The following is a 26,894-nucleotide window of genomic DNA, read 5'->3' on the forward strand; positions in this document are numbered from 1 at the left end:
GCTCCTCCTAGCTCCCACCGGGTACTTCCGTTCCACCTCCTCGGACTTTAGCTTAAGTCTGTTCTAGAGTTCCTTCAAGTTCCCTCGGGCTATCTCTAAAGGGGCCGGAAAATCAACCGCTCACAAGGCCATTCACCACCCTTAACGGCACAAAGAACACGTCTCATTGTTTCCCTAGTCTCTGCATCGGCCCTGCTGAGCCTCATGGGAATTGTAGTCTTGTTGAGTAACCTGCTGGATATCCGCGGAAGGTCGCGCTAAAAAGTAAAGGAAACGGCCTAGGCACGAAGCGCTGGAAGTTCTGGGAATTGTAGTCAAGAAGCTCTAGGACACCTCAGGACAGCGCTTAACAGCAAAGGCAGGAAAACGACAACTTCCAGCATGCCCTGCGGTATCTTTCTTGTCTCTCGTTTTCCACCTTCCGCCCCACCCAGCGACTATTCGCTTCCGCCCATTTTCTATGCTGCTTAGCCTGACTAGAAAGGGTGGTCCAGCGGCGGAAGAGTGTGACGCTGTCCTGAAAGGGTGGGCTCGGTGTGGATGAGGTGAGGGTGTCCCAAACCGTTTGGGCCGCGTATCTGGTTGAATCTAGTCTCTCTGCAAACATCTCCTTTCCCCTTATTCTTTGAGGCGTCCCTAGACCCCCCAGGCTCGACTCCTCTAGTCGGAGCGACTGCGAGCCCGAGTACACTGGAGGTTGGGGCTGTGAGTGAGCCTCGACGTTTGATTTTGAAAGAGCATTTACTCTGCCGCCGATCCGCTGGGCTCTGGCGACGGCACTAGACCCATGGCTTCCTGGACTTGTCGCCTGTAGAGTTTTCCTGGGTTAACCCACATATCCCGGTGTCCGTTCATAGCCTCACATGTGGAAGCGTGGCTCAGAAGATAATTGAATCTGAATCTAACTTCTCGGTAGCTGGTTTCTGAAGTGTCCTGAGGCAGGGAGCGTGTTAGTTGTGGATTTTTTTTTTTTTTTTTTTTTTTTTTTTTTTTTTTTTTTTTTTTTTTTTTTTTTTTTTTTTTTTTTTTTTTTTTTTTTTTTTTTTTTTGCCAATGCCTGTTGTCCTTCCTTTGTCTTGTTATTCGGCCTTGCTTCCCTGTCTTGTGGGCTCAGTGAGCAGGTGACTATAGGGACAGGCCTCTGCTGTGTTTGAAATCATGTTGAAGCACCTTTTCCAGTAACTCTTAAAATTGGTACCTGGTTGCTGCAACATTTAGAGCCATTAAATCTTTATCATTATCTCTCCACTTGACAAGTAAATTTAGGTTTGGTTTGGCTAGAAGTACAAATTGGTGTCAAGTATCCTCTGCGGTTGCATGGTTATAAACGATTCCAGAAACCCTCTGGTGGATTATTGGGTGTGTTAGACACATTCTGTGCTTATGTGTAGATATTTACAGATACTTACTGCAGTAGTTTTCCCTAGAGTAAAACAGGACCATGCATGTGAGGCGCCAGAAAACCTGGATTATAGAAGCCATTAGCAAAGTGGTTTTAGTACCTAATTCTTTTCTGCTTCATCTTCCTCAGTGAAATAGAGATGGAATCTGCCAGGCCTACCTTATCGAGCTGCTGTGAGGATTAGAGTGCCCTTTTAAATTGGCATCTGTGCCAGGGACGTTTACACGCTCCATGTACATCCTCAGTGTTGGTGATAGCCACTTGCAGCATTGTTGTGTCAAATTATTATTTTTTTTAATCTTTAGGAATGCTTAAAAGCATTTTCTAGCTCTTTCTGAGTTACCATGATGCTTTATTAATACAAATTAATACTGAGCATTAATTTTGTGTCAGACACTAAATGCTCCACATGTATAAACTAGTTTAAGCTTCACAGCAATTTTATAAGATAGGGGTATGTTGTTAATGCCCATTTTACAGATGAGGAAACCAAGATGGAAAGGAGTCAGTAAAATATCTTGTACTAAAAAGAACACTGCTTGGTGTTCCCTGAGTCCTAATTCTCCTTCACTGCAGTCCTGTGAGGTAGGATGTCATTTTCTCCAAGGCTTAGAAGTACAATTATTTACCCAGTTTGCGCAGAATTGGGAAACCAAGATTTGAATTCAAGGCTGTCTACTATAGAGCCTGTACTTGTATACTGGATGATTTCATTATATCTATTGGCTTTTTTATTTGGCTTTAAATGTACAGAAGGAGTTTAAAATTACATCTGAGTTCAGTAGCAATTGATTAGTGATGTCTGCCATGGGAAGGGATCAGACATTAGAAAATTCCCACTGCACCTTTGCAATCCCTATATCCCCTGAAAACACAGGAGTCAGCAAGTGAGAGTACGGATGATTTCCTGGCTTACAGTGGATTGACTTAGGATTTTTCAGCTTTTTGGTGGTGCAAAAATGATACATATCCAGTAGAAGCCATAGTGTGAATTTTGAATATGGATCTTTTCCTGGGCTGGCAATATACAGCACTATCCTCTTGTGATGCTGGGCAGTGGGAATTGAGCTAAAGCCACGAGATCACAAGAGTGGACAACTGGTACATCAAACTATTCAGCACTCACACAGCCATTCTGTTTTTTTCACTTTCAGTACAGTAGTCGATAAATTACATGAGATATTCAACACTTTATTATAATAGAGGCCTTGCGTTAGATGATCTCGCCCAACTGTAGACTAATATAAGTGTTCTACGCATATTGAAGGTAGGCTAGGCTAAGCCACGATGCTCAGCAATTTCGACTCATGATATTTTCAATTTACGTTTGATTTATCAGGATGTTAACCTCATTGTAAGTCAAGGAATATCCGTAGAGTATATTAAGGGCCATCAGAAGCTAGAACAAGGCTACCATGATGAATGTATGTCAAGCTTCTCTTCTGAAAGGTACCACTGAAATGAAAAGAAAAGCAAATTCATTCTTAAGAATTCAACCCTGTGTAGCTTGTAGAGTTCTTTTTGTTGCTTTGGGAGTTTTGGTAACTCCATCTTAATGTTTTCTGGTTGTTTTTTTTGTTTATTTTGAGAGAGCATGCATGAGCAGGCAGAAGGGTAGAGAGAGGAGAGAGAGAATCCTAATCTGGCTACTTGCTGTTAGCACTGAGCCTGACATGGGGCTCAATCCCAGAAACCGTGAGATCATGACCTGAGCTGAAATCAAGAGTCAGACACTTAACCAACCGAGCCACCCAGACACCCCACTATTTCTAAGTTTAAACCAGTTTTCACTCTGTGCAGTTGGCACTGATCATTTTTTTCAGAGTGAAATCTAATTTTAGAGTAGTGATGAGAGGGACTTGTGTTTTGACTGATTTTTATACATTTTTCTTCTTAGCCATGCCCTCAGTTTCCAAATTTTGGCCAATTCTTGTTGGTAAATTAATCGTAATTTGAAGATACAGGCAGGATAATTCTGCTTTGTTTAATCTCTGCTTTCTTTCTTCTGACCTCTGGCAAGCATATATGAGAGCAAGGGCCAGTTTTAGTCACTATGGTGTTCCCAGAGCCTAGAATAGTGCCTCAGAGATGGCACTCAGTATTAGATATATGTTGAATACATGAATGCGATTTTTATCTGTTTTGTAGATACTTTTTCTTTAATCTTTAAATGTATATTTAGGGGCACCTGGGTGGCTCAGTCGGTTAAGCGTCCGGCTTCGGCTCAGGTCATGATCTCACGGTTCATGGGTTCAAGCCCCACATCAGGCTCTGTGCTGATAGCTAGCTCAGAGCCTGGAGCCTGTCTTCAGATTCTGTGTCTCCTTCTTACTCTGACCCTCCCCTGATCGCTCGCTCGCTCTCTGTCTCTCTCTCTCTCTCCCTCCCTCAAAAATACATAAAAAGAAAAAAAAGTAAAAAAAATATAAATGTATGTTTATTTTTTTGAGAGAGAAGGGAGAGTGAGCAGGGGAGAGAGAGAGGGAGACAGGATCTAAGCAGGCTCACCATCAGCGCAGAGCCCCACTTGGGGCTCAGACTCACGACTGTGAGATCATGACCTGAGCTGAAGCTGGGCACTTAACTGACTGAGCCACCCAGGCGCCCCGGTTTTATTGATACTTAGAGCTTGTATATTCAACAAAATTTGGGATGCATTCTTAAAACACTTGTCTGTCTTGTTCTATTACCTTTATACGTATCTATGCTGAATACTCCAGCTCTGTTGTAGGTCCTTCAGAAGAGGGACTGTGCCTTGCACTTTTTTTTTAATGTTTATTTTTGAGAGAGAGAGAGAGAGAGACAGACAGAGTTTGAGAGGAAGGTGGGGCAGAGAGAGAGGGAGACACAGAATCTGAAGCAGGCTCCAGGCTCCGACTTGTTAGCACAGAGCCCGATGCTGGGCTCAGACTCACAAGCCATGAGATCATGACCTGAGCTGAAGTTGGCTGCTTAACCAACTGAGCCACCCAGTCACCCCTATCTTGCATTTTTTAAATATCCCTCACAGCACCTGAGAGTGCCTTGAACAAAGTAGGTATTCTAGAAACGAATGAGTACTTTTGGGTAATTAGAGGATCAAAACTATGATTTGATCAGCTGGAGACACATGGATCTGGTTTTCTGTGGCAGGTTCAGTATTTGCTTTATCTAATTCTTTTAAACATCCCCAAATTACTGGGGTGTGGGGTGGGAGGGAGCGTTTGTAGTGAAGAAAACTAAAGCTTTTCGAGCTCTGTGGGAAGCAATCCAGGAAGCAACATGTATCTGTGTTACTCTCACTCTAGATGAATCGAACAAAAGGTGATGAGGAGGAGTATTGGAATAGCTCCAAGTTCAAGGCTTTCACCTTTGATGATGAGGATGATGAACTCTCACAGGTGGGTTTTCATTGAGCAATTGCTGCAGGTCACATCTCATCTGCAGTGCCACTCTAAAATTCCTTCCCCTTGTATCCTTGCTCACCTGGCTCTTGACCATGTCTCCATTAGGCCCAGAAGTGTTTTAGGTCAGGCCTTTAGAAAAATCTTCAAAGAAAAGAGCCAGAAAGATTGAAAAATAAAGTTTCTGCCCTTCTTACTTTTATTCTTAAGATGATTTATTCCTTTCAGTTTCTTTTTTCCTTCAGAACCCCAAGTCTTAAATCATGTCATGTAGTTCTTATTTTTGAACGATGAACTGGATTGGAAGTTGTCTTTATTGCATATATTTTACAAATGGGGAAACATTTATTTTTGAAAAGAAGGATAAACTCACTCAGGTTTACAGAGTAAGTCTTTGCCAGGAATATGATTAGAGCTTTTTTTAAAAGAGTTTTTTTAAATGTTTTATTTATTTTTGAGATGGGGGAGCGGCAGAAAGAGAGGGGGATATAGGATTCGAATCCCCTGACACAGTAGGGAGCCCAATGCAGGGCTTGAACCCATAAACCATGAGATCATGACCTGACCAAAGTTGGATGCTCAACCAACTGAGCCACCTAGGTGCCCCAAGAGTTTTGGGTTTTAAGTTTATTTATTTCAAAAGAGAGAGAGGTTGAGAGAGCACGTGCATGTGCTCTAGGGCAGGGCAGAAAGAGAGAAGGAGAGAGAGAATCCCAAGCAGACTCCACGCTGTCAGTGCAGAGCCTGACTTGGGGCTGGATCCCATGAACAGTGAAATCATGACCTGAGCTGAAATCAAGAGTCAGAACTGACTGAGCCACCCAAGTGCCCCTATGAATAGAACTTAAAAGCAGCTTTGATTCCTTCTAACTCTTGCCACTAGACTGCGGTGCTGGCTAAAGAACAATTTGTTTTCCTGGGAGATATCTGGCGGCTAAATTGCAAAGGGTAAAAGTGTTGGCCATCTGTAAGTCCCAATTACTCAGCTGCCTTGGTTGTCAAAGAGATAGGTGGGAAATCCTGCTTGCCTGAGTGCCCTGTTTTATGTCCCTCTGCAGTTAAAGGAATCCAAGAGAGCAGTGAATAGTCTTCGAGACTTTGTGGATGATGATGATGATGATGACCTGGAGAGAGTCAGCTGGAGTGGGGAGCCGGTGGGAAGTAAGTAGAAGAGGTTATAGGAGGGGACTCATATTCAGGGCTCTTGTCACTGATGAAAGCTCCATTTGTTGTCCCCTCAGTGCTTGTCAGGAAGGGGAATGAGGGTAGACTAGTTTCAGATGCTATGCATACATTTGAAAATTAACCTGAGAAGATACTTAACAGAATAACAGTAGTTCCATATGGCTACGTCTGCTGTCTTAGGGCTAATGCTTGGCTGGCTATTTCAGACTCACTTGGAGTGCTTGTTAAAGTTAGATTCCTAGGCTTCACTCCAGAGACTTTGATTTAGTAGGTCTCGGGGGTGGGTGTCTTAATTTGTAATAGGTACTGTAAGTGCTTCTAATATGCAGTTGTATTTGGGACTGCTGGCTTACTTGCTCCTAACCGGCTGGCAGGACTGACTTCCTTAGACACCCAAGCCTCATCGTCTAGCTGTCATATAATACCACTTAACACGTTTGCAGGGTCCGTCTGATTTTTGAGAATGTAAATTTTTTTTAAATCTAGGACATAACCACAGTTAAAAATAAAGTATTTTAGGCACACAGTGAAAAGTTTCCCTCCCACACATTATGCATCTACTATTCTCAGTCCCTGCAATCCCAAAACACTGCTGTGGTTTGCTTCCTATGTGTTCAACTGAAGATTCTTTTTACATATGGAAATGCATATAGGAATACGTATACTCTTATTCCCTCTTTTACACCCATGGTAGCATGCTTTATACCCTGCTTTTTTTGCTTGACAATATAGCATATTGTCATATTGGTACATAAAGAGGTTTCTCATTCTCTCTCTCTTTTAAGACCGTAGCATCATATTACATTGTACAGATTTACCATAATTTCTTTAACCAGTCCGCTGTTCAAGGCTTCCCGTTTCCCCGAAGCCTTACCAACACAGGGTATATTGAACTCTGGATCTTTGCCAATCTTACAGAGGCCAGTGGTATCCTCATGTACTTTTACTTTGTGTAATTCTCTTATTGAGAGTTAGGTTGAGCATGTTTTCATATGTTTGTAGCCACTTGAATTTCCTTTCCTGTGATCCACTTGTTAATTTTCTTTCTCCATCTTCTGTTGATTAGTTGATTTAATTTTTATCCTTTCACCTTACTTCAGTTTTTTCAGTCCATGTCAATAACAGACCAGGGCCGCTGGTGAAAAACTTTTAGTATTTATCAGAATGCTGTATGTCAAGGATTATTTTGGATGAGAATCACTGGTTTAATTCTTGCTATCTCACAGGCATCTCATGGTCCATCAAAGAGACCGCTGGTAGCAGTGGCTCAAACCAGGAGGGGCGTGAACAGTTCAAGAGCCGAAACAGCTTCTCCTCCTATGCACAACTACCCAAACCTGCTTCTACCTACTCCCTGAGCAGCTTTTTTAGAGGTAAAGAGTGATCGTTAAAGGGACAGGGGGCCCTCCTATTCCCTTTCCAAAAAAAAAAAAGCACTCAGTTTATAATTTTCATTTACTCTGGAAGAAAAAGATTACTGAAGGATAAAGAATTATCTTTGGAACTGGCAGTTAGGGATTAGAAGTGGGAGAAGAGAGACATTCAGAGGCATTGGGCTGGGTTTCAGGAACATGATGAACAAAACTGACAGCTCTGCGGCAGGTACTGACGAAATTTACATAGGTCAGGATTCCAGCCTACACCTGTGCATTGCTGTTGGGAACCCTTGTCCACTCCTGCTGGGGATATACAATGTCATATAGCCACTGTGGAAGACAGTATGGCAGTTCCTTAAAAAACAGTAAGCCAGACATACAAGGACAAATGCTGTATGAGTCCATTTCTATAGGATACCTACAATAGTTAGATTCATCAAGACAGTGAAATAGTGGTGACCAGGGGCTGGAGGTAAGGAGAAATGGGGAGTTGTTGTTTAATGGGTATGGACTCTTAGTTTGGGATAATGAGAAAGTCCTAGAGATGGACAGTGATGATAGGTATACAGTGTGAATGTACTCAGTGCCACTGAACTGTACACTTAAGACTGGTGAAAAATGTTTATGTCATGTATATTTTACCACAATTAAAAAAAACCTTTCTCCCTGACTTTGTTTTTCATGGCACGTCAAATTTCTGAAGTTGAGTGGAGGTTTAAGCCTTGAGTTCCCACATTGCATAGAAAAGGTTCTATACATACTGCATCCTTAAGCAAGTGAAATGACTCTAGCTGGAACTATTGACCTCTCCCCATATATGTTTTTTGCTTTCAGGGAGAACTAGACCTGGAAGTTTCCAGTCCCTTTCTGATGGTAAGCATTGACCCTCTGTTCTGGAGTACTATGGGAGATGTTTCTGAAATGGGATACAGTCTGCAGGGTCATGGGGACAGGTGGTAATTAGATGAAATTTTGTCTGAGTCTACCACCATTATTAGAGAAGTTTTCTGATTTTGAGTAAGGAGGTCAAGATCGTTCTGGCTGTAGGGGCAAGGAGTGACTTCTAGGGATGCTGTCTCTGGGGAGGAGCCGAGATCTACATTGGGCCATAAAGATGCTTGGGGACGTCACAAGTCAAAAAAATGCATATAAGAAGGAAGCAATAGAGGAGAGGAATGACATGAAGATGGTGTCCTTCTGAATCAGCTGCCTGTTTCTTCCAGCTCTGTCGGACACACCTGCCAAAAGCTATGCTCCAGAGCTGGGCAGACCTAAGGGGGAGTACAGGGTGAGTTAAATCTTACACTGGTGTGACACTTTATGCAGCGCAAAGTGTTGACATTCATTACCTTGTTTGATCTTTGCAACTTTTTGAGCAACTATTTAACTTTTTTTGTAGAGAAGAAAACTGGATTTCTAAATGTCAGGGCTTGCCTTGGGTCCCGTCTATTTTCTCATTTTGTCCTAGCACACTTCCCTTACCCATTATACTGCCTTTTGAAGGCTGTCTTTTGAAACTTTTGATTGTTGTGGTCTGAAAGCTTGGTGGAGCTAATATTGCCAAGAAGTGCATAACAAAGTAAATTGATTCATAAGGAAGAAAGTATATCATAAGATCCAGAGAGAAACGTCTTTTTTCCTTCTGTCTGCAGAGCCATTAATGAGTATCCCAAAATGTGACTAATTGTATCTAGGGGGTGAAATACTGAACCAGTAGGCGTAGGGTAATGGTTTTGTTGGTTGTTTCTTTCTGTTGTTGATCCAGCTTTTCTCGTCTATATTTTTCCTGTTCTAATTTCTTCAGAAACTCTCAAAAAGACCACCCTTGTTCTTTTTTTATTCATCCATTCCTTCCCACAAGATATTTCCCCATTAGGGAATAAAGATATGAGGTGTTGTTTTTTGGGGTTTTTTTTTAATAGTTTATGGTCAAGTTGGTTTCCGTATAACACCCAGTGATCTTCCTTCATGTCCATCACTCCCTTTCCCTTTCCCCTCCCTCTTCAGCCCTCAGTTTGTTTTCAGTATTCAGGAGTCTCTCATGGTTTGCCTCCCTCCCTCTCCCTAACTCTTTTCCCTCCCTTCCCCTCCCCATGGTCCTCTGTTAAGTTTCTTCTGTTAGACGTATGAGTGGAAAAGTATGATATCTGTCCTTCTCTGCCTGACTTATTTCACTTATCATGACACCCTCGAGGTCCATCAACATTACCACGAATGGCCAAATTTTATTCTTTCTCATTGCCATGTGGTATTCCATTGTGTAGATAAACCACATCTTGATCTATTTGTCGGTTGATGGACTTTTAGGCTCTTTCCATGATTTAGCTATTGTTGAAAGTGCTGCTATGAACATTGGGTAAAGGTACGAGTTTTAAGTGAGGAGCTGGCGCACTGATAATGCTGATCCCTTAACTTTCTGAGATTCGTGTGTTGCTAATATTCCAGGATTACAGCAATGACTGGAGCCCCAGTGACACAGTGCGGCGCCTTCGGAAGGGCAAGGTAAGGCCACTGGAGAGAGAATTCTTGTGGGAGAAGAGCACCATGGCTGGGAGAAAATATTTTCAAAATACATACAAAGGATTTTTATCAAGAATATATAAAGAACAATGATTATCTTCAGTAAGAAGATAAACAACTGAGTAAAAAACTCCGTGCAAGATTTAACCAGTTCCATCAAAAAAGGTATGGGAATAGCCAAAGAGTACTGGAAAAGTTCTTCCACATTAACAGTTATCAAGAAAATGTGAATTAAACCTGTGAGATACCACGGTTTAAAATTTGCCACTAGAATGGCAAAATTTAAAAGTGTTGATCAAACCAAGCATTAGGAGGCTGTGGAGGAGCCACAGTTCTGGTACGCTGAGAACAAGAAGGGGAAATGTTAAAATTACTCTGGAAAATAGTCTGGCACCTTCTTATGAAGTTAAACATACACTTAATTTCATTGCTAAACATTTACAATCCGACATAAATGAAAACTTATATTCAAAGACTTGTACACAAATTTTTATAACAGGTTCATTTATAATAGCCCCCAAAGTGGAAATAACCCAAATACCCTTCAGGAGATAAATAGATAAATGGTGATATGTCCATACAATGGGAAACTGTTTACCAGTGAATAGGAGTAAATTAGTGGTACTCACCACAGTGTATAGATTCATCTTAGAAATGTGATGTTACGGGGCGCCTGGCTGGCTTAGTTAGTAGAGTGAGCACGTGTCTCTAGATCTCAGGGTCATGAGTTCAAGCCCCATGTTGGGTATGGAGCCTACTAAAACTTCTTTTTTAAAAAAGTGAAATTGTGTAAAAGGAGCCAGATATAAAAGAGTACATATTGTGTGATTCTGTTTCTGAAATCCTAGAAAAGGGAAAACTTTAGTGATGAAAGCAGATGAGTGGTTGTGAGGGACTAGGGATAGAGGCAGGGGAGGGGTGTTGACGTCAGAGCTGACAGGGGAGCTTCTGGGGGGGCATGGAGTTGTTCTGTACCTTGATTACGGTAGTGGTTACATGGAATTTCCTATGAACTTGTCAAACTCACTGAATTCTACAGTTTAATAAGGTAGACTTTATTTAATGTAAACTAATACCTCCTTGCAAACAGAACAGGTGATCTCTCTACCCATTGACTTTGGCAAGACTTCATCAGGACATCAGGACTTCCTTGCACATTAATTCTGTTCTTATTTTGCTAGGTCTGCTCACTAGAAAGATTCCGCTCCTTACAGGACAAGCTACAACTCCTGGAGGAAGCAGTAAGCATGCATGATGGAAACGTCATTACTGCAGTAAGTTGTGGGATTTGTTTGAGTGTTGTTTTCAGTAGTTTCTCAAGTCCAATCAGAATAGGACTTTAGCATTTTAGGTTAAATGTCTAGTAAAAATCCTAGATTTCTCTTATTTGTTTGTTTATTTGTTTGTTTATTTTGGGAGAGGGAGAAGGAGAGCATGGAAGGGGCAGATAGAGCAGGGGAGAGACACAATCCAGAGCAGGCTCTGCACTGCGGGCACAGAGCTTGATGCATGACCTGAACTCACAAACTGTGAACCAAACCCAAGAGTCAGATGCTTAACTGACTGAGCCACCCAAGCACCCTTTCAATTCCTCTTAAAGTGTAGGATTCTCAGTAATAACATGCTCTGAGGGTCAGCCGGCAGGGACATGCATTGTATGTGGAACTCTTGATTATAATCAGGAAGTAGGTTGGCTTCTAAAAAGCAATCTGAGGGAGAAGAGGTGTGAAAGCAGTCTCTCAGAGGGGGTGTCTCTTGCCTCTGTGTGAATGGGCAGGTGGACTTCTCTGAGACACAGCTCAGTTCCAGATGTCCATCACCTGTCCTGTCACAGAGAAAGCTGTTGTCAGGATCTGCCGAGATGCCTAGTGAGTCGCTGACCTCATTCCTAGACATCAGGAGCTCAGGGCAGGGCTTTGTGTTTGAAAGGTTACATGGAGTAATTTATTCTTTGTTCTCTGTTCCTCTAGGTTCTGATCTTTCTGAAGAGGACATTGAGCAAAGGTGAGCATGGGTTGAGAGAAATCTTCAGTCGACAAGATATCTGCTACATTTGAAGGGAGCATGTCATTGTGGCTCTCATACCAGAATTCACCATCATCAAGTCTGTCTCTGAGACAGCTGGGGTGGTCTAAGACTTCAGAGTATCCAGCTCATCTGTGAGGGCAGTTTTTCATCCTGTAGGGTGATAACTACATTAACTTCAAAGCATCCCTATTTACTAGACAGACAGATGGCTGTGTTGATTTGAGGACTTCAGAGTCCACGCTAGGTGCCTGCCGATTGAGTTGGTGAGAATTGGAGTGTGACTGAATGGCTGAGTGTTGCCCTGGACCATGGAGTGCATTGATGGGGGATTGAGCCAGAGGAATGGTACCGTAAAAAGCTGTTTCTTTCTTGTGATGGGCTCTGAGGAGATGTTTGGAATGTATGAGGAAGGATACCCAGTTTCACGCCTGAGTATAATAGACTTGAATCTTCCCCACCTTACTATTTCCCGCCTGCCAGAGATCCTCTTCCGAGAACTGGAGGTGCGACAGGTTGCTTTGAGACATCTCATTCACTTCCTTAAAGAAATAGGGGACCAAAAGCTGCTCTTAGACCTCTTCAGGTAAGAACTGATCATCTAGTCTATGAAGTTTACTGAGTGCTTTATTCCAAGCACTCTGGAGGATACAAAGAGAAAAGACACTGTCCTTTTTTTGTTATCAGATAAGATGCCGCAACGTGATGGGATAACTAATAGTGCACCTCAGCCTGTGATAAAGTGACAGGGTAGCAGGTGGTTAAGAACGAGGCCCTGGAGTCAGACATGCCTGCGCTGAATACTGGCAACACCACTTAGTTCATAGAGTGACCTTGAGCAAGTTGCCCAACCTCTCCAAGCATCAGTTCCAAACTTGGACAGTGGAAATGATGATTTCTACCTAGCAGGTCATTGTGATGATTAAAAGAGTTAGTGTAGGAAAAGCACTTAGCTTAGTACCTAGTTTGTATTATTAAAAATTTTAAGCATTTTATTATAAAAGACTCAGAATAAAGGTATCTTTTATTGTTTGGTCCCCAGTGATGCCAGTGAGAAGTACAGTGGGAGAGCAGAAGAAGAGAATACAACTTTTAGTCAGGATACCCGAGGAGAGCCACATGGAGGTGGTTAGGAATTGAGACTAGATAGGATTCTAATAGGTAGAGAGGCAAGAGCCAGGCGTATGTGCTGGTGGCCAGGGGCGGGAGAATGTCTTCTGCCGTGTTTGCCTTTCCCTCCCTATCTCATTCTCCTCAGTAGAGACTTTCCTTCCCTTAGATTAAAATGTAGGTAAATTATGTCCTTTCTTTAATGTCAGGGAAGGAGTTAGAACCTTTGTTTAGGCTAATAATGTGGCCCATGGTAACTTCAGTCACCTAGTGACTCTAATACAGTGATGAGCTGCCCCAAAGACTATGGTGGGGGAAAAAATTGCAGGTGATTAGTCAGGAATTTGCAGAAGACATGTTCATTGAGTAGGCTGTTCTCTCCCTCCTTCCCTTCCTTCCCTCCTTCCTTCCCAATCAACAGGGCTTTATTAAGCATCACCTCTAGGCCAAAGTAGTGATGTTAGCTGCAGTGGTCCATTCAGAGTAAGAAAGAATAAGAAGACAAAGTCCTTGTCTTCAAGGTTTTACCACCTTTGAGATAGGCAAAACCCATTCTGCACTGTACATGCAACAACAGAGAGCAATATAGAAAATCTGTTTCCAAGATAGTACTGACAGAGAAGAGGGCTTTAATCTTTCCCAAAAAAAGTGTAAGATTACTAGGGGCTAAGGTTTTGTGGAGGCTCTGAGCCTTTCTGTCAGACCTGTTAACATTACAAAGTTATTACTGTCCTGCAATGCTTTTTGCTCAGCCAGAGTGATCAGGGGAATAGTCATACCTGATCCACCGTGTGTTTTCAAGAGCTTGCTGGTAGAAATTTTAAGAAGAGGAGGGCTTATTTCATTTCTGGAGGCAAATGAGTTTGAATTGTGTTTCTCATAGAGCAGCCATCCTATTTTGTGAGGTTATACTGCCACACATCAATAGATAAAAATGCCCTGCTCCCTTCTGCTTCTTCCCAGGTTCCTAGATAGAACAGAAGAGCTCGCGGTAAGTGTGGCCTTTGTTTCAGTTGGGGACCTATTTAACAGAAATAAGCCAAAACCCAGCCTCCCAAGATCCCAGACTAGTTAACAATTTCCTTCCTTTGGTACTGATTGCATCCGGAAGAGAAAGGCACTGGGAAGCCTGAAAACTAAGTCCAAATGATGTACTGTTGTTTTTTATATGCTCTTTTGATTGGGCTTCTGAACAAATACTTCTTTGAATAAATGAATAAAAACTGACCTGGTCAAATTGTAGTTTGTTTTTTAGTTTCTGGTGGTTTTTAGTTCCTGGTTTGTAGGAGCTTTTGGGTTTTGGCTTCTAATACTAGAAAATGTTGAGAGTTAAGAGGGATTCCTAAGAAAGCGGATATAGGTCAAGAAGGAAGATAGGTCAAGCCAGGCTGCACGCAGTACACAGTTTTCCTGAGAGCTGAATGGCCAAGTGTTCAAACGGATTTTTGGCAGATTTTCACCATTACAGAATAAACTCCTGGAATACCAGAATAAATCTGAAACTGTACCAAAAGATTTATTATATTATTAAACCTGTAGAGATGCACTTTGAAAAAGTTTGCCATTACAGTGCAGGTGTAAGATTTCCCTAGCACATCTATGGCAGGATTGTCCCTTTGGTCACCGCACCACATGTCTGTGTTGCTATCCGAGCTCATATTCAGCTAGCACGACTTCATAATCTTGCTGACCTTTGCCCGGTAGAATATAATTCAGGAAAATGTTGCAGTAGTATTTTGTAAAAGGAACTTGTACTTAATATTTAAGACAAGGGACAGTCTCAAAAATTCTTTATCTTAATCCGAAAATGATTGGCAGTCTGTAGCAATCATTTTGAAAAACTTGTTGTTTACATTTTTAATTTCCATAGAGTTGTTGTGGGTTTAAAAAAAATTTTTTTAATGTTCATTTTATTTTTGAGAGAGACAGAGTGTGAGCAGGGGAGGGGCAGAGAGAGGGAGACAGAATCTCAAGCAGACTCCAGGCTCTGAGCTGTCAGCACAGAGCCCAACGCAGGACTTGAACTCATGAGCCGTGAAATCATGATGTGAGCCGAAGTCGGATACTTAACTAACTGAACCACCCAAAGGGCCCTGATCTCCATAGATTTGAAGCTGTACGAAATTTTCTTCATACAGCATTCTTAAAAGTTTGTTTTGAAGTTTGATTAGTGAAAATATATGTGTTTTGGGTAACACATTTTCCTCTAAAATTTTATTTTCTTCCTATTCTCTATTATATTTAAATTGAAGATTCAGGGGCGCCTGGGTGGCTCAGTCAGTTAAGCCTCTGACTTCGGCTCAGGTCATGATCTCACGGTTCGTGGGTTCAAGCCCCGCATCAGGCTCTGTGCTGACAGCTAGCTCAGAGCCTGGAGCCTGTCTTCAGATCCTGTGACTCCTTCTCTCTCTGACCCTTCCCTGCTCATGCTCTTTCAAAAATAAATAAAAACATTAAAAAAAATTTTTTTAATTGAAGATTCAGATTTACATGCATGCTGTTGTATGTAAATTTGGAGCTTTCCAACCTTACAAACTTAAGAATTGATAAAGCTGATGATAGTCTGCTTTCAGTTTCTCCTCAGAGAGTGGAAAGGATACCTAAGTAGTAGATCTTTCCTGAAAGACTTAAGGCCACATGGAATTGAACAATAAAAATTAACTATAGCTCTTAAAGATTGCTTTCTTTAATACTAGGAATGATTACATGCCAAACATTTTATGAAGAGTAGATTATGATATAATTTTTATTTTTCTATTTTATGTTATCATTTACATTTTTATATACTTGTTTCTAAAAGGATATACTGTCCTTCCTAAAGCCAGTTCATTCTCTTAATATTCATATTAACTGTCGATCTGTTTATCTTTTTAAAGATTGTATTTTTAAATCTCTACACCCAGTGTGGGGCTCGAACTCACAACCCTGAGATCAAGCATTGCATGCTCCACCAACTGAGCCAGACAAGTGTCCCTAATCTGTTTATTTTTTAATTCTTAGAAAGTTTTTAATAATTGTACGTAAAATTGCAACTTTTACAACCATCATAAATTATTGCATCGATTAGCTCTTGTAATAATAAATAGGGATCTTTTATTATTTTTATTTTTTAATGTTTATGTATTTTAGAGAAAGTACGAATGTGCTCGCATGCAAGCGGGGGAGAGACAGAGAAAGAGACAGACAGATGATCCGAAGCGGGCTCTGTGCTGACAGCAGAGAGCCCCGGAGCCTGATGCCGGGCTCAGACTCAGGAATTGTGAGATTATGACCTGAACTGAAGTCAGACACTTAACCGACTGAACCACCCAGGTGCCCTAAACAGGGATTTAATCTTTAGTCCTTTTTTAGAATTCCAAAATAGAAAGCACATGAGGAGATTGTCTTTAGAGTTATATGTAGAACCTATGGTATTTCAATGTGAGCCTTTAGGTGTCAACAGTGAATGAGATGACATGCCTTATTCGTGTTACTGATGTTGTTAATTATTAGATATTTACAGGATAATGCTTCCATTGATCGTGTACAGGGTCAAGGGATGCCAAAAATAATGTTGAAGTAAGCTTTTAGCTCTCTGGCCTTTCAAAAGGTTAAGGCTGAAGCAAAAGCTGGTTTTAGTTAAATAGTGAGGCTAACACCAAACTTGGGAGTAAAACTAGGTACCTAACTAACTACTCAGTGTTTCATCGTAGGCCAGCACTGTCCAGTAGGGCTTCCTACGATGGTGGCAGTATTCTGTATCTGTGCTCTTGGATATAGTAGCCACTAGTCACATGTAGCTTTTGTGTACTTATAAAAATGACTGTTGTAACTAAGGATCTGAATTGTTTAATTTAACTTAATTAATTTAAATGTAAATGTAAACCAGACATGGGTGGTGGTTACTATATTAGATATTGCAGTTATAAATAAACCAAAGAGTGATTTTGAAGATTTTTTTTAAAGTAATCTCTCTAACCCTGAGATCAATAGTTGCATGCACTACTTACTGAGCCAGCCAGGTACCCACAAAGAGCAATTTTGAATCACTATTCTCTCCACACCTACATACCCATCCACACCCAGAGGAATCTCTGATAATGAAGAATTTAGTTTTTAAGGATGGAAGGTCTACTCACATAGCTAACTCAGCCTTCTAAGGAGACAAAACAGCTCAAAGCTTGCCTTTTTTTTTTTCTTTAATTGTAGCTGTCTCACTATCGAGAGCACTTGAACATTCAGGACCCCGAGAAACGGAAAGAATTTCTTAAGACCTGCATTGGGTAAGCATGGGGGAGAAATTTTTTTAAGCATAAATATTGTCATCTAGAGAAGCGAAGAGACTAAGCAGTGAATAGGTAGTTTAAGGGAAAGCCTCACAGTGGATCATCTAAATAAGCATCAGTAAAGATGGTCTCATTCAGTGAAGTGATTCCCGACATCAATTGCCTAGTAGTTTTCACTGATGAGTAGTAAATTGAAGAAAATAAAGGCAATATAAAGAGGGTTTTTTTCTACAGCTAAATTTATTTTATTTGAAGACTGCATTTTATTCTGGAACTTTTTTTCCCCTCCTCTCCCACCTTTTTTTGGTAATAAAATGAGTTGGGATTTTTTTTATGACCTTATATATTAAAATAAAAAGTTGGCAACACTTTACCTTCCATGTTATTTTCAGTGTTGTTGGTCCTTGAGACCCCAAAGCACAGGAACCACTGACCCAGTGTAAGTGTTCATTCAGGTGTAAGTCCCTGTAAAAGCCAGCCGCACACATTCTTCCAGTGGTGAGCAGGCATTGCTCTTGGAAGCAGCTGTTACTGTTGGAAAACCTTTGTTATCGTAAAATGCTCTGTTAACTTGAGCTGAAACTTGCTTCCATCTATCTTTCAAGACAGGTATAGAGTCTTCCCAGTAGGCCTTACTCCAGGTTCCGAATTCATGGTTGTGTTAGTCCCTCATGGGACTGGAGCGCCTGGTTTCACATTTAGAAATGTGTCTTTGTCTGTATACGCCTTAATTTGAGCATTATCAAATACTGAACTGTGTCCTAGTGGCCTCAGGTGAACAAAGAGAAAAGTTGGAAGAGTGAAGTAACTGAAACCTATTGCTGTCTCCCTTTATCTCTTGCAAAAAATTGGCTGTGGCTCACGCTTCTCTGGGATAGTGTGATTGAGTTTCAGAATTCTTCCAGGAGTGAGTGGAGTGTGGGACTAAGGGAGCACTTACTAAAGGAGAGATCTGTGAGCTGGAAGCGTAAAATCTGGCTTCTATTCCTGGCCTTATTTCTTGACTTACCACATATGATTTTCAGGCAAGACACTATTTGTCCCTCAACATTTTCATGTGTAAAAATGTAGTGTTGAGGATGGGGGGCCTTGATGTTCATGTAGACCTCTGAACTCTTTATCAATCTATGAACGTACCATCATGCCTTGTAATTTCATTGTACCCATTTCTCTGCAGTAAGAAACCACAGGGCTTCACTGGGTTGTAGATGATGGGCTGTTGGCAAGGCTCAGTCATTCAGCATCTCGTCTGCTACCAGCTCCCACAGTGAGAGGGTCCTAACTAATTCCTCAGCAAAACCACTGATGACTACATATATTTTGTGGACTTTGAGAATCCTTTTTCTTTTTTTAAAGATTTTATTTTTTTAAGGAATCTCTACACCTAACGTGGAGCTTGAACTCACAACCCTGAGATTAAGAGTCGCATGCTCTACCAACTGAGGCAGCCAAGTGCTCCTCAGGATCCCTCCTGAATTGACAAAACCTTAAATACAAAATCCTAGTCAAAGGTCTATTCTGTTTCCTGTTGCTCTCTCTACCTTTCAGGGATACTCTAAAGCAGCACTGAGATCAGCTTTGTAAGGCGCTGTGAACCTCTTGTGCCGACTTGTGCTGACAGTGGTGTGTTTGGGGTTTAGTTGGGTTTGTTTCTTGTGGAGAAAGGCACTAACCTACTAGCTCTGTCAGTTTGCCATTTTCAGCAGAAGATTCTGTGCATATTCAAGACCATTACACCCTCCTGGAACGTCAGATCATTATTGAGGTTAGACTCCTTGTCTACATTTTCTGCTTCAATGCCATTGCTTAGTGTCATTCAGCATCTAGGAGTCTTCTGTGCTCTGCCATATATGTCATTTCCTGTTACATTCTGTGAGGGCCTTTCATTTTCTCTTTACGTGATCACCCTTTTCCCTCCGTTGTTCTCAGGAGTCCTTTTCCTTCTCACTTGCTGTTGACCTGGAAGTATTTTCTCCTCTTCCCAGAGCTCCCATTTCACCCTTAGTTCTCCAGTCTAACTCCATTCAACGTGGATCTGTCATCCTTTTATGGTTTTTAAACTCCCTTGGCCTATCCTGGGCAGTTTATTTTTCTCTTCTTCGCCTCTTTCCTAGGATAGGAAGCACAACTGCTATAGTATTTAATGTTTCTTTCCTGCCTCTGCTCTGTGAACATTGTTGTTTTTTCACTTGGTTCACTTCACCACAGGCAAATGATCGACACCTAGAATCAGCAGGACAGACTGAGATCTTCCGGAAGCACCCCCGCAAAGCTTCTATCCTCAACATGCCGTTAGTGACTACGCTTTTCTACTCCTGCTTCTACCATTATACGGAGGCTGAGGTACAGGCAGAGTGTGGAAGAAAGGACCCCCCCCCCACTCATACTGTGCAAGAGGAATATACTTCGAAGCCAGTTGTTTCCATGTACTCTTAACAGTGGGTGTGTGTAGTTCTTGGAAGTCCCCCTGGAAGCTTTCCGGGCCCTCAGAAGGGGCGAGCCCAGAGGGAAAGAGGTCTGTAAGGGCTCAGGTGGCTTCTCGTGAGCTGGCCTGCCAGTACAGCGCGTTCTGCCTCACCAGTGCTGGTTCCACAGCAGTCCCTGTCCAAAGGTCCGTAATTTCAAATGGTATAAAGAAGAGCAGCAGGGTGTTAAATATTTGTGAGTGCTTTAAAAATTTTTATTTTTGTTGTTGTTGGGGTTTTTTAAAAATTTTTTTATTTTTGAAGAGATTTGAGTTTAATGATAGTTTAATGAGCATATGGTCACAAGATTAACATAAAATTGAGAAATATACCATACGTATTAATCCAGTCTCCGTTAGCCAAGTTGTGGTGATATCCAATTAGACCTGGTGGAGTTCTTCTTTTAAATTATTTTCTGTGTTTAAATGGCTACAGGGTGAAATGTAGTGTAAAGAAAATGTTAGATTGGGTGGTATTTGGGAAAGTCAGTAACTAAATTCCTTCTCCGCTTTCATCCTAGGGGACGTTCAGCAGTCCGGTCAACCTGAAGAAGACATTTAAGGTGGGTATAAATTGGTCACTGTTGGGTAACTCCGTGGAATGGGTGTTGCTCGATAACCCTGCACAGGAAGTCCCTTCATATTCACGGTGAAAGGTGGAAAGGACTGAGTTTGTGGGAAGTGAAGGAAGGCTACAACTGAATGGCTTGCAGTGGTGCTGGGGCCTGGGAGTGAGGAGGTTCTTGATGAATTGAGAGATTTGTGTATTTTAAGGGGCAGAATCAACCCCAGGGAATATTCCTGTCTTTTCTAGAATTCTCCCCAATGCATTTCTACTCACCCTTAATTCCCTGGTCTCTGCTTTTTAGATCCCGGATAAGCAGTATGTGCTGACGGCCCTAGCTGCTCGCGCCAAGCTGCGGGCCTGGCATGATGTAGATGCTCTCTTTACCACAAAGGTGGGTGCCCTGGAATCATCTGGTGCCGCTGGGACCTCGGAATTACTGTCTTGTGACCTCATGCCTTGCAGAATCTCAAGTTTAGTTACTGGTTTACATTTTTCCTCCAACTTTTTATTTTCCAAAATGTCTAACTGAAAGAAAGATTGAAAGAATAGTATGATAAACACTAATAGTCTTTACTTTTCTCACTAATTTGTTAATCTTTTTCCATATCTGCTCTTTTTTGTTTTGCTGAACCATTTAAGAATGAATTACAGACATCATGATACTGCCCTTGAATACTTAAGCATTTGCTTGATTTATAACCATAATATTACCAATTTCAGTGTATTTAATGTTAATATTTTTTTAAGTTTGAGAGAGAGGGAGGGAAAATGCAAGTGGGGGAGGGGCAGAGAGAAAGGGAGAGAGAAATCCAAGCAGGCTCTGACAGAGGGCTTGATCTTATAAACTGTGAGATCATGACCTGAGCCGAAATCAAGAGTTGGATGCTTAATTGACTGAGCCACCCAGGCACCCCTTAATGTTAATATTATAGTATCATATATATAGTCTATATTCAAATTAGCTCTTAAAAGCTTTTTATTTTTGTGTTTGCTATCAGGTTCCAATCAAAGATCTTGCATTACTTTAGCTGTCATGTCTCTATTTGTTTATATTTTAAATACCCTTTTTTCTACTGTGGGTTTGAGAATTTTCTGTTTCTTCCCTTTGTTAGGTGGTTCTTGTTATTGTTTGTTTTTGTCTTTTTTAAGATTTTATTTTTAAGTAATGTCCACACCCAGGGTGGGGCTCAAACTCACTACCTTGAGATCAAGAGCTGCATGTTCCACCAACTGAGCCAGCAGGCAACCGCCCTCCCTTTTTTGGTGGTTATTGTTAGTTATTTAGCTGCATTAACTACCATATGATTAGTACATTAACTAATATAACTCGTATGTATGTATGTGTATATATATATATATATATATATACATATCTCATATGTATATATTTTTATATATATATATATATAAATCATATAATTAACTACCAAAGCAAAACATGTCTGTGTCAAAATCAAGTACTGTATGAGAGCATAGATAGTCAAATAACATGAAGTTCTTCATCCATTGTCTACCTTCTTCTATCTCGGTCCCTTCCTTGAGGCAGACACTCTTAAAAGTTTGATGGGTGTTTCCCAGACTTCTCCTCACAGATCTACAGATATCTTTATATGAATATAAACACACAGATGATAGGATTTTTTTCTACCCAGATAAGTTCATACTACAAGTATTGTTAAGTAAATTGCTTATTTCATTTAGCCGTATTTCATAGACTTTTTCTGCCTGTAGATCTGAGAACTTATTTCATATCTCTGACCCTTTTTCCATCCTCTTTAATTCTTTGACTTGTCTGAAAGACTCGTTTCTCTTCATTTCTTAGTCTCCCACCTCCCATCCATCCACACTTACCACCATGTTATTCTAGTTTCACCATAATATGAATGGTCACGAAGTGTGTGGAGTCCTTCTTGCCTAGCTACTGCTGCCCCATCTTTCCCTTTTAGAACTGGCTGGGCTATACCAAGAAGAAAGCGCCTATTGGCTTCCATCGGGTTGTGGAAATTTTGCACAAGAACAGTGCCCCTGTCCAGGTAATGTCCCCTAAAGAGAGTTGGGTACAGGATCCTCTAGGAGACCTAACTTTTAGCCTCTTACTGGTCAATGATGGGAGACTTGACCTGCTCTAGTCTTATCTTAAAGACAATATAGTAGCTGCAGTGGATCTTGATATAGAAAAGGCCAGAGAGGGAAGTTCTCCTCTACCCTTTAGAAGTAATCCCATACTGCCCCTCTCTGAGGAGCATCTACTGTGTTTAGCCCATGTGGAGCACTGACATATTATTCAAGTGATACAAAAGGAGAGCTCCATGAAAAAGGACATTAAGGAGCACTGAGCACAGCACCGGATCAGATCTAGCGCACACCCGTGCTGGTGTGGATGTCTCCCCATAGAGTAAGGCGGAGTGTGCCCTTCCTGTCTCTCCTGGGCCAGCATGGAGATACTGCATGGACTCCACCTCACTCTCCATTGCAGAACTAGTCCTGTGGTTGATGGTGGGAATTGTAGACATCAGATATGGAACTCTTTTGACTTTTTCAGGATTTTTTTAATGTACCTTTTAGAGCTCTTTGTTTTATGGGTCTGGGTGTCATTAATCAGAAGTATCTCTTCCCATAGATATTACAAGAGTATGTTAATCTGGTGGAAGATGTGGACACAAAGTTGAACTTAGCCACCAAATTCAAGTGCCATGATGTCGTCATTGATGTGAGTCTCTAAGAAAGGAGAAGTCTGAAGTAGACCCTCAGTGGAGAGTGGGGGATTATGATCTTCTCTATCCTAGATCCAATTAGTGACCTGTTCTCCTGTATTATTTTCCCGGCCTTTGACTGACCTCTCTTTTTTTAATAAATTTGTTTCATTCAAAGAATTCATAGAACTGAATCCCACCACATGAGCTCTCCAGTAAGAAATTCTGTGGGTGCCATGCCCCTCTGCCCTCCCACTGTAGCCTCTCAGCTCTCCCTGAACGTTGGCCCAGTGTTGAGAGTGGCAGGAAGAAAAGGCCCTCGTGGAGAAGGTTGATGAGAGGTTTTATTGCTGTGTGTTGGTACAGACTTGCCGGGACTTGAAGGACCGTCAGCAGTTACTAGCATATAGGAGTAAAGTGGATAAAGGATCTGCAGAGGAGGAGAAGATTGATGCCATTCTGAATAGCTCGGTGAGCAACTTCCATTTACCCTCCATGCAGCCCCAGGAGATGATTCCCAAAGTAGCATTGAGTATATATCCCCAAGGCCAAGATGGGGTCACCGTTAACTGAGCATCATGGATCTAAGGGCCGGTAGCCCAAGGGTCTGAAGCGCTGCTTTGAAAGGCAGAAATTACTCCTGAGATGTGGGGTGATCCAGGGTTAATCTGGGGACCTTGGGCTGATACTTCCTGTAGTGCCCTGATAATCGTTAAACCCAGCAGGTAGGTGGTACTCATCCAGGGACTGTGGGACCGACTGTTGCAGGCACAGGGTATCCACACGGTAGTTTTCGGGGGCCGGGTATGACCTACCTGTTGGAAATAAATGGCTAACACAGCTTCTGGCTATTGGGACAATACTCATCTCTGATAGCATGAAATTATTGAACTTTTAATTAACATGGAGCTTAGCTTCCTGTTAGATATTTTGGGACCTACCCTGGGGTCATTAAAGCTAGTGAATCTTAGTCCTGAAGAGGACAGAGCCAGAATAAATGCCCTAAATCAGGCTTGTAAGATACAGAATGGGTGTTTAATTCATCTGAATAACAAACTCCCCCACATATTAGAAAAACAGTTTTCAACTTCCCCCTTCATTTTTCTTATTCTTACTTTACATAGCTGTGAGCCTTGTTTTATTGTATTCCCCTGCCTCTCTGTAGGGGTCAGTAGAAACTGATCATTGTTTGTTCTTTCCACAGCAAATTCGATGGAAGAATTAAGTGGCATTAGATACCCTGAAACCTTCCTCATTTCTTCCTTTCCTGCCTGTTAAAGTAGAGAGTGCTTTTTGTTGGGAGAATTACAGTGTCACATCGCTTTGGACCCATCATCAACAGGCAACGCCTGCTACTCTTAGGACAGAAACCAGTGTCTGGGCACAGACAGCTTCAGACTGATCTTCTGTCCAAGAACCATCATCTAAAGCTTTGACTCATGAGAAAGATTCTCTCCACCTGGTGCTCAAGTGAAGGTGGGAATATTTTCTAGATTGGGCCCATATTGGGCAAGATCTTTCTTGGTCTGGGAAAAATGACTGCTCTAGAAAAGAAGTCTCCTAGACTAAGAGGTCAGGGATTATAGGATGGCCACTCCATTCCTCTCAGCTAATTATGACCCTGGACCTGGTGCTGGACATCGGCAGTTCTGCTTTGAATGAAGTCAGAATAGAACCAAAATGGCTATCTCCCAGGGAACCTCAGGAAGGGGTGCTGGTATTGCCAGGAGCCGTTGGAGGTGCCCGCACACCATACTGCAGAGTCCTCCACATAGTGACAGAGAGTGCCCAGACCTTGTGTTTCTTCAGCCAGTGTCCTTCTGCCGCCCCAGTCTAGCCTCTGTCCAAGACTTGTGTTTCCTCTTTCACCTGCACACCGTGATGGCCTGTGTGGGGGATAAGGAATTTCCTGTTATTTTTTCCTCTACTTCTCCCACCCCAGACCCATAACTTTATATGGAGCTCAGATTCAGCAGTGCTGGAGAGATCTTCCTTTATGCACAAATCTCATTATTTCACTGGGAGCTTCCAGAGGGTTCACCAGGGCTAACTTCAGCAACATTGCAGACGGTTAGGATATTAGTTAAGATGGAGGTTTTATAAAGTTCCATGCTTCGTTTTCAAGAGGGTATTCCGGAATGCTAGCCTCCTGCCCTGTACCAATATCAGCCTGTCATCTCTGTGACTGAACTGGGTTTCCCTGACATGCCTAGACTCCTAATAAAGCTGTTTCTTCCTTGGTGCCTTCTCTTTTCCCTCCCAATTGTTTTGTGCAGAACAATGAAATAATTGCCCTGTCTCTCGGGACCATTACAAACCTTCCTCAGTGACTGCATTCAGTTGTCTGCCAACACACATCAGGTCATGGAGTAACGGTGCTTATGGCAAAGTACGGCCATGTAGTTAACAGAGAGTACTGAGCCCGGAGACAGAAGACCTGGCTCTTGTCCCAGCTCTGCTGCTGACTAGCTGTGTGATGTTGGGTGGATCCTTGTCTCTCTGGACTCTCTGTCTGCACCTGTCATAGGCAGACATGTTTCTCTCAGAACTTGCAGAAGTCTGTGCTGCTGTTGTGTGGAGTAGGTAAAATGGGAGGAAGAAGAGGAGATGTCAGACAGAGGCACACAGCACGCTTTAAGGCATGCAGTAGCATGGGAGAATTTGGGCCCCAGGAGACTGTCCACATCTGGAGATGCTTCGTTGCCACAACAGGTGGATGCCACCAGCATCTAATGGGTAGAAGCAAGCGATGCTGCTAACTATCCGACCATGTAGTACCCCCTCCAATAAAGAATGATCCTGCCCAGAAGGTCAGTAATGCAAATGCTGAGGAACCCTGCTTTATGGGATTAGACTCATTTTTTGCTCCTCCACTTGCAGTCCCTTTGTAATTCCAGGTAACCTCTTAGTCCCTTCCCTAATCATCCCTCTTTCTGTTGAAGAAACAGGATTTGCTAAATTGTGCTAAAACTACTTGCTGACAACAAACCGTGTTAACCTGATTAACTAGTATCTCAGGGTTCGTTTAGAGAAGCAGAGTGTCTAGGAGTATTTAGTCTGTCTATATTACAGACTTTACTCAAGCATGGCCAATGGTTAAACAGGCTCCGGAAGGTTGTCTTCATATCTGGTGGTCGAGCTGGATGTCCACACAGCAGGCAGTGGGGAAGAGGAGGTGAATAAAATGTGAGGGAAGGCAAGGACAAGATGGAGGCCCACGAAGCTGGACAGGAACCCGTGTCTGCTCTCACTGCAACCAACACTGAGGATGTGGATGTCCTGCAGGCAAAGCTGGCTGGCGGCCTTTGTCACGGAACTGAACACAAACCTCGCCCCGGAGTGTGAGAGGCTGTAGGAGGATCCAGGGGAAAGTAGCGATCGTGGGTCCAGCTGCTGCCCCACACCAGCACGGTCACCAGCCAAGTACCAACCCAGACCTTGAAATCAGCAACAGAAACTGGCTGCTGCTTCAACCCTCCAGATCCCCGCAAAAGTCTGTGGCACACCCTAACTGGAAACATTCAGGGAAGGGAGTTCTGGGAAATGTAGTTCAGCCTCCTCAACTTGACATGTTACAAAGCCACAACCACTGGGTCCACATTTTTGAGGATGTATTCGTGAAGGATGGGCCTAGAATCCACACACCTGTACAGGTTTGTCCCCAGTGCTGAGTCGGGAGGTTTTGAGCTCTTTCCTTCGGAACAATAAACATCAGTTGCAACATTAGGATGGACTAGTCACTGTTTTGATCAAAGGAAGAATTTCTCAGATTTAATGAGAATTTCCGTACTCTTCAAGTGCTAAGATTGAGAGTGACCTAGGAACCCTTCTGTGCAAAGGATTAGAGAAGCCAGCCACGAAAGGTCACATATTGTATGGCTCCAATCACATGAAATATCCAAA

The 26,894-nt window shown here is 42.2% G+C and overlaps 1 protein-coding gene and 1 long non-coding RNA gene across 4 annotated transcripts; one reads left to right on the plus strand and one right to left on the minus strand.

Moving 5' to 3' along the window:
• The first annotated feature begins 38 nt into the window (after positions 1-38).
• On the plus strand, positions 39-26,717 carry VIPAS39 (VPS33B interacting protein, apical-basolateral polarity regulator, spe-39 homolog). 3 transcript variants are annotated; one of them, XM_029952795.1, is made up of 20 exons: positions 39-391; positions 4,690-4,782; positions 5,844-5,946; positions 7,197-7,343; positions 8,181-8,219; positions 8,570-8,634; positions 9,792-9,848; positions 11,048-11,140; positions 11,837-11,870; positions 12,375-12,477; positions 13,965-13,992; positions 17,190-17,263; positions 18,956-19,031; positions 19,475-19,609; positions 20,252-20,293; positions 20,600-20,689; positions 22,245-22,331; positions 22,919-23,008; positions 23,358-23,462; positions 24,196-26,717. In XM_029952795.1, exons 2-20 carry the CDS (start codon positions 4,690-4,692, stop codon positions 24,214-24,216), a joined length of 1,482 nt encoding a protein of 493 aa, XP_029808655.1. In that variant the 5' UTR covers positions 39-391; the 3' UTR covers positions 24,217-26,717. The 3 variants fall into 3 exon arrangements, with proteins under 3 accessions (XP_029808655.1, XP_029808654.1, XP_029808656.1); XM_029952794.1 differs by lacking the exon at positions 39-391 and adding an exon at positions 446-545; XM_029952796.1 differs by lacking the exon at positions 39-391 and adding an exon at positions 2,753-2,851.
• On the minus strand, positions 2,573-20,767 carry LOC115302819. The gene is made up of 2 exons (XR_003913646.1): positions 20,572-20,767; positions 2,573-2,857 (listed from the first exon to the last, which is right to left on the minus strand). It is a non-coding gene; the product is annotated as an uncharacterized LOC115302819 (long non-coding RNA).
• Positions 26,718-26,894: the final 177 nt, after the last annotated feature.

This window comes from Suricata suricatta, chromosome 9, assembly GCF_006229205.1.
Source record: "Suricata suricatta isolate VVHF042 chromosome 9, meerkat_22Aug2017_6uvM2_HiC, whole genome shotgun sequence".
NCBI lineage: Eukaryota > Metazoa > Chordata > Mammalia > Carnivora > Herpestidae > Suricata > Suricata suricatta.

Excerpts from the sequence above, each read along its gene's own strand:
- VIPAS39 (XM_029952795.1), top strand. The coding sequence starts at position 4,690 with ATGAATCGAACAAAAGGTGATGAGGAGGAGTATTGGAATAGCTCCAAG. Across the intron at positions 4,783-5,843 it reads AGGATGATGAACTCTCACAG|TTAAAGGAATCCAAGAGAGC; the intron begins GTGGGTTTTCAT and ends GTCCCTCTGCAG. Across the intron at positions 23,463-24,195 it reads ATGCCATTCTGAATAGCTCG|CAAATTCGATGGAAGAATTA; the intron begins GTGAGCAACTTC and ends TTCTTTCCACAG.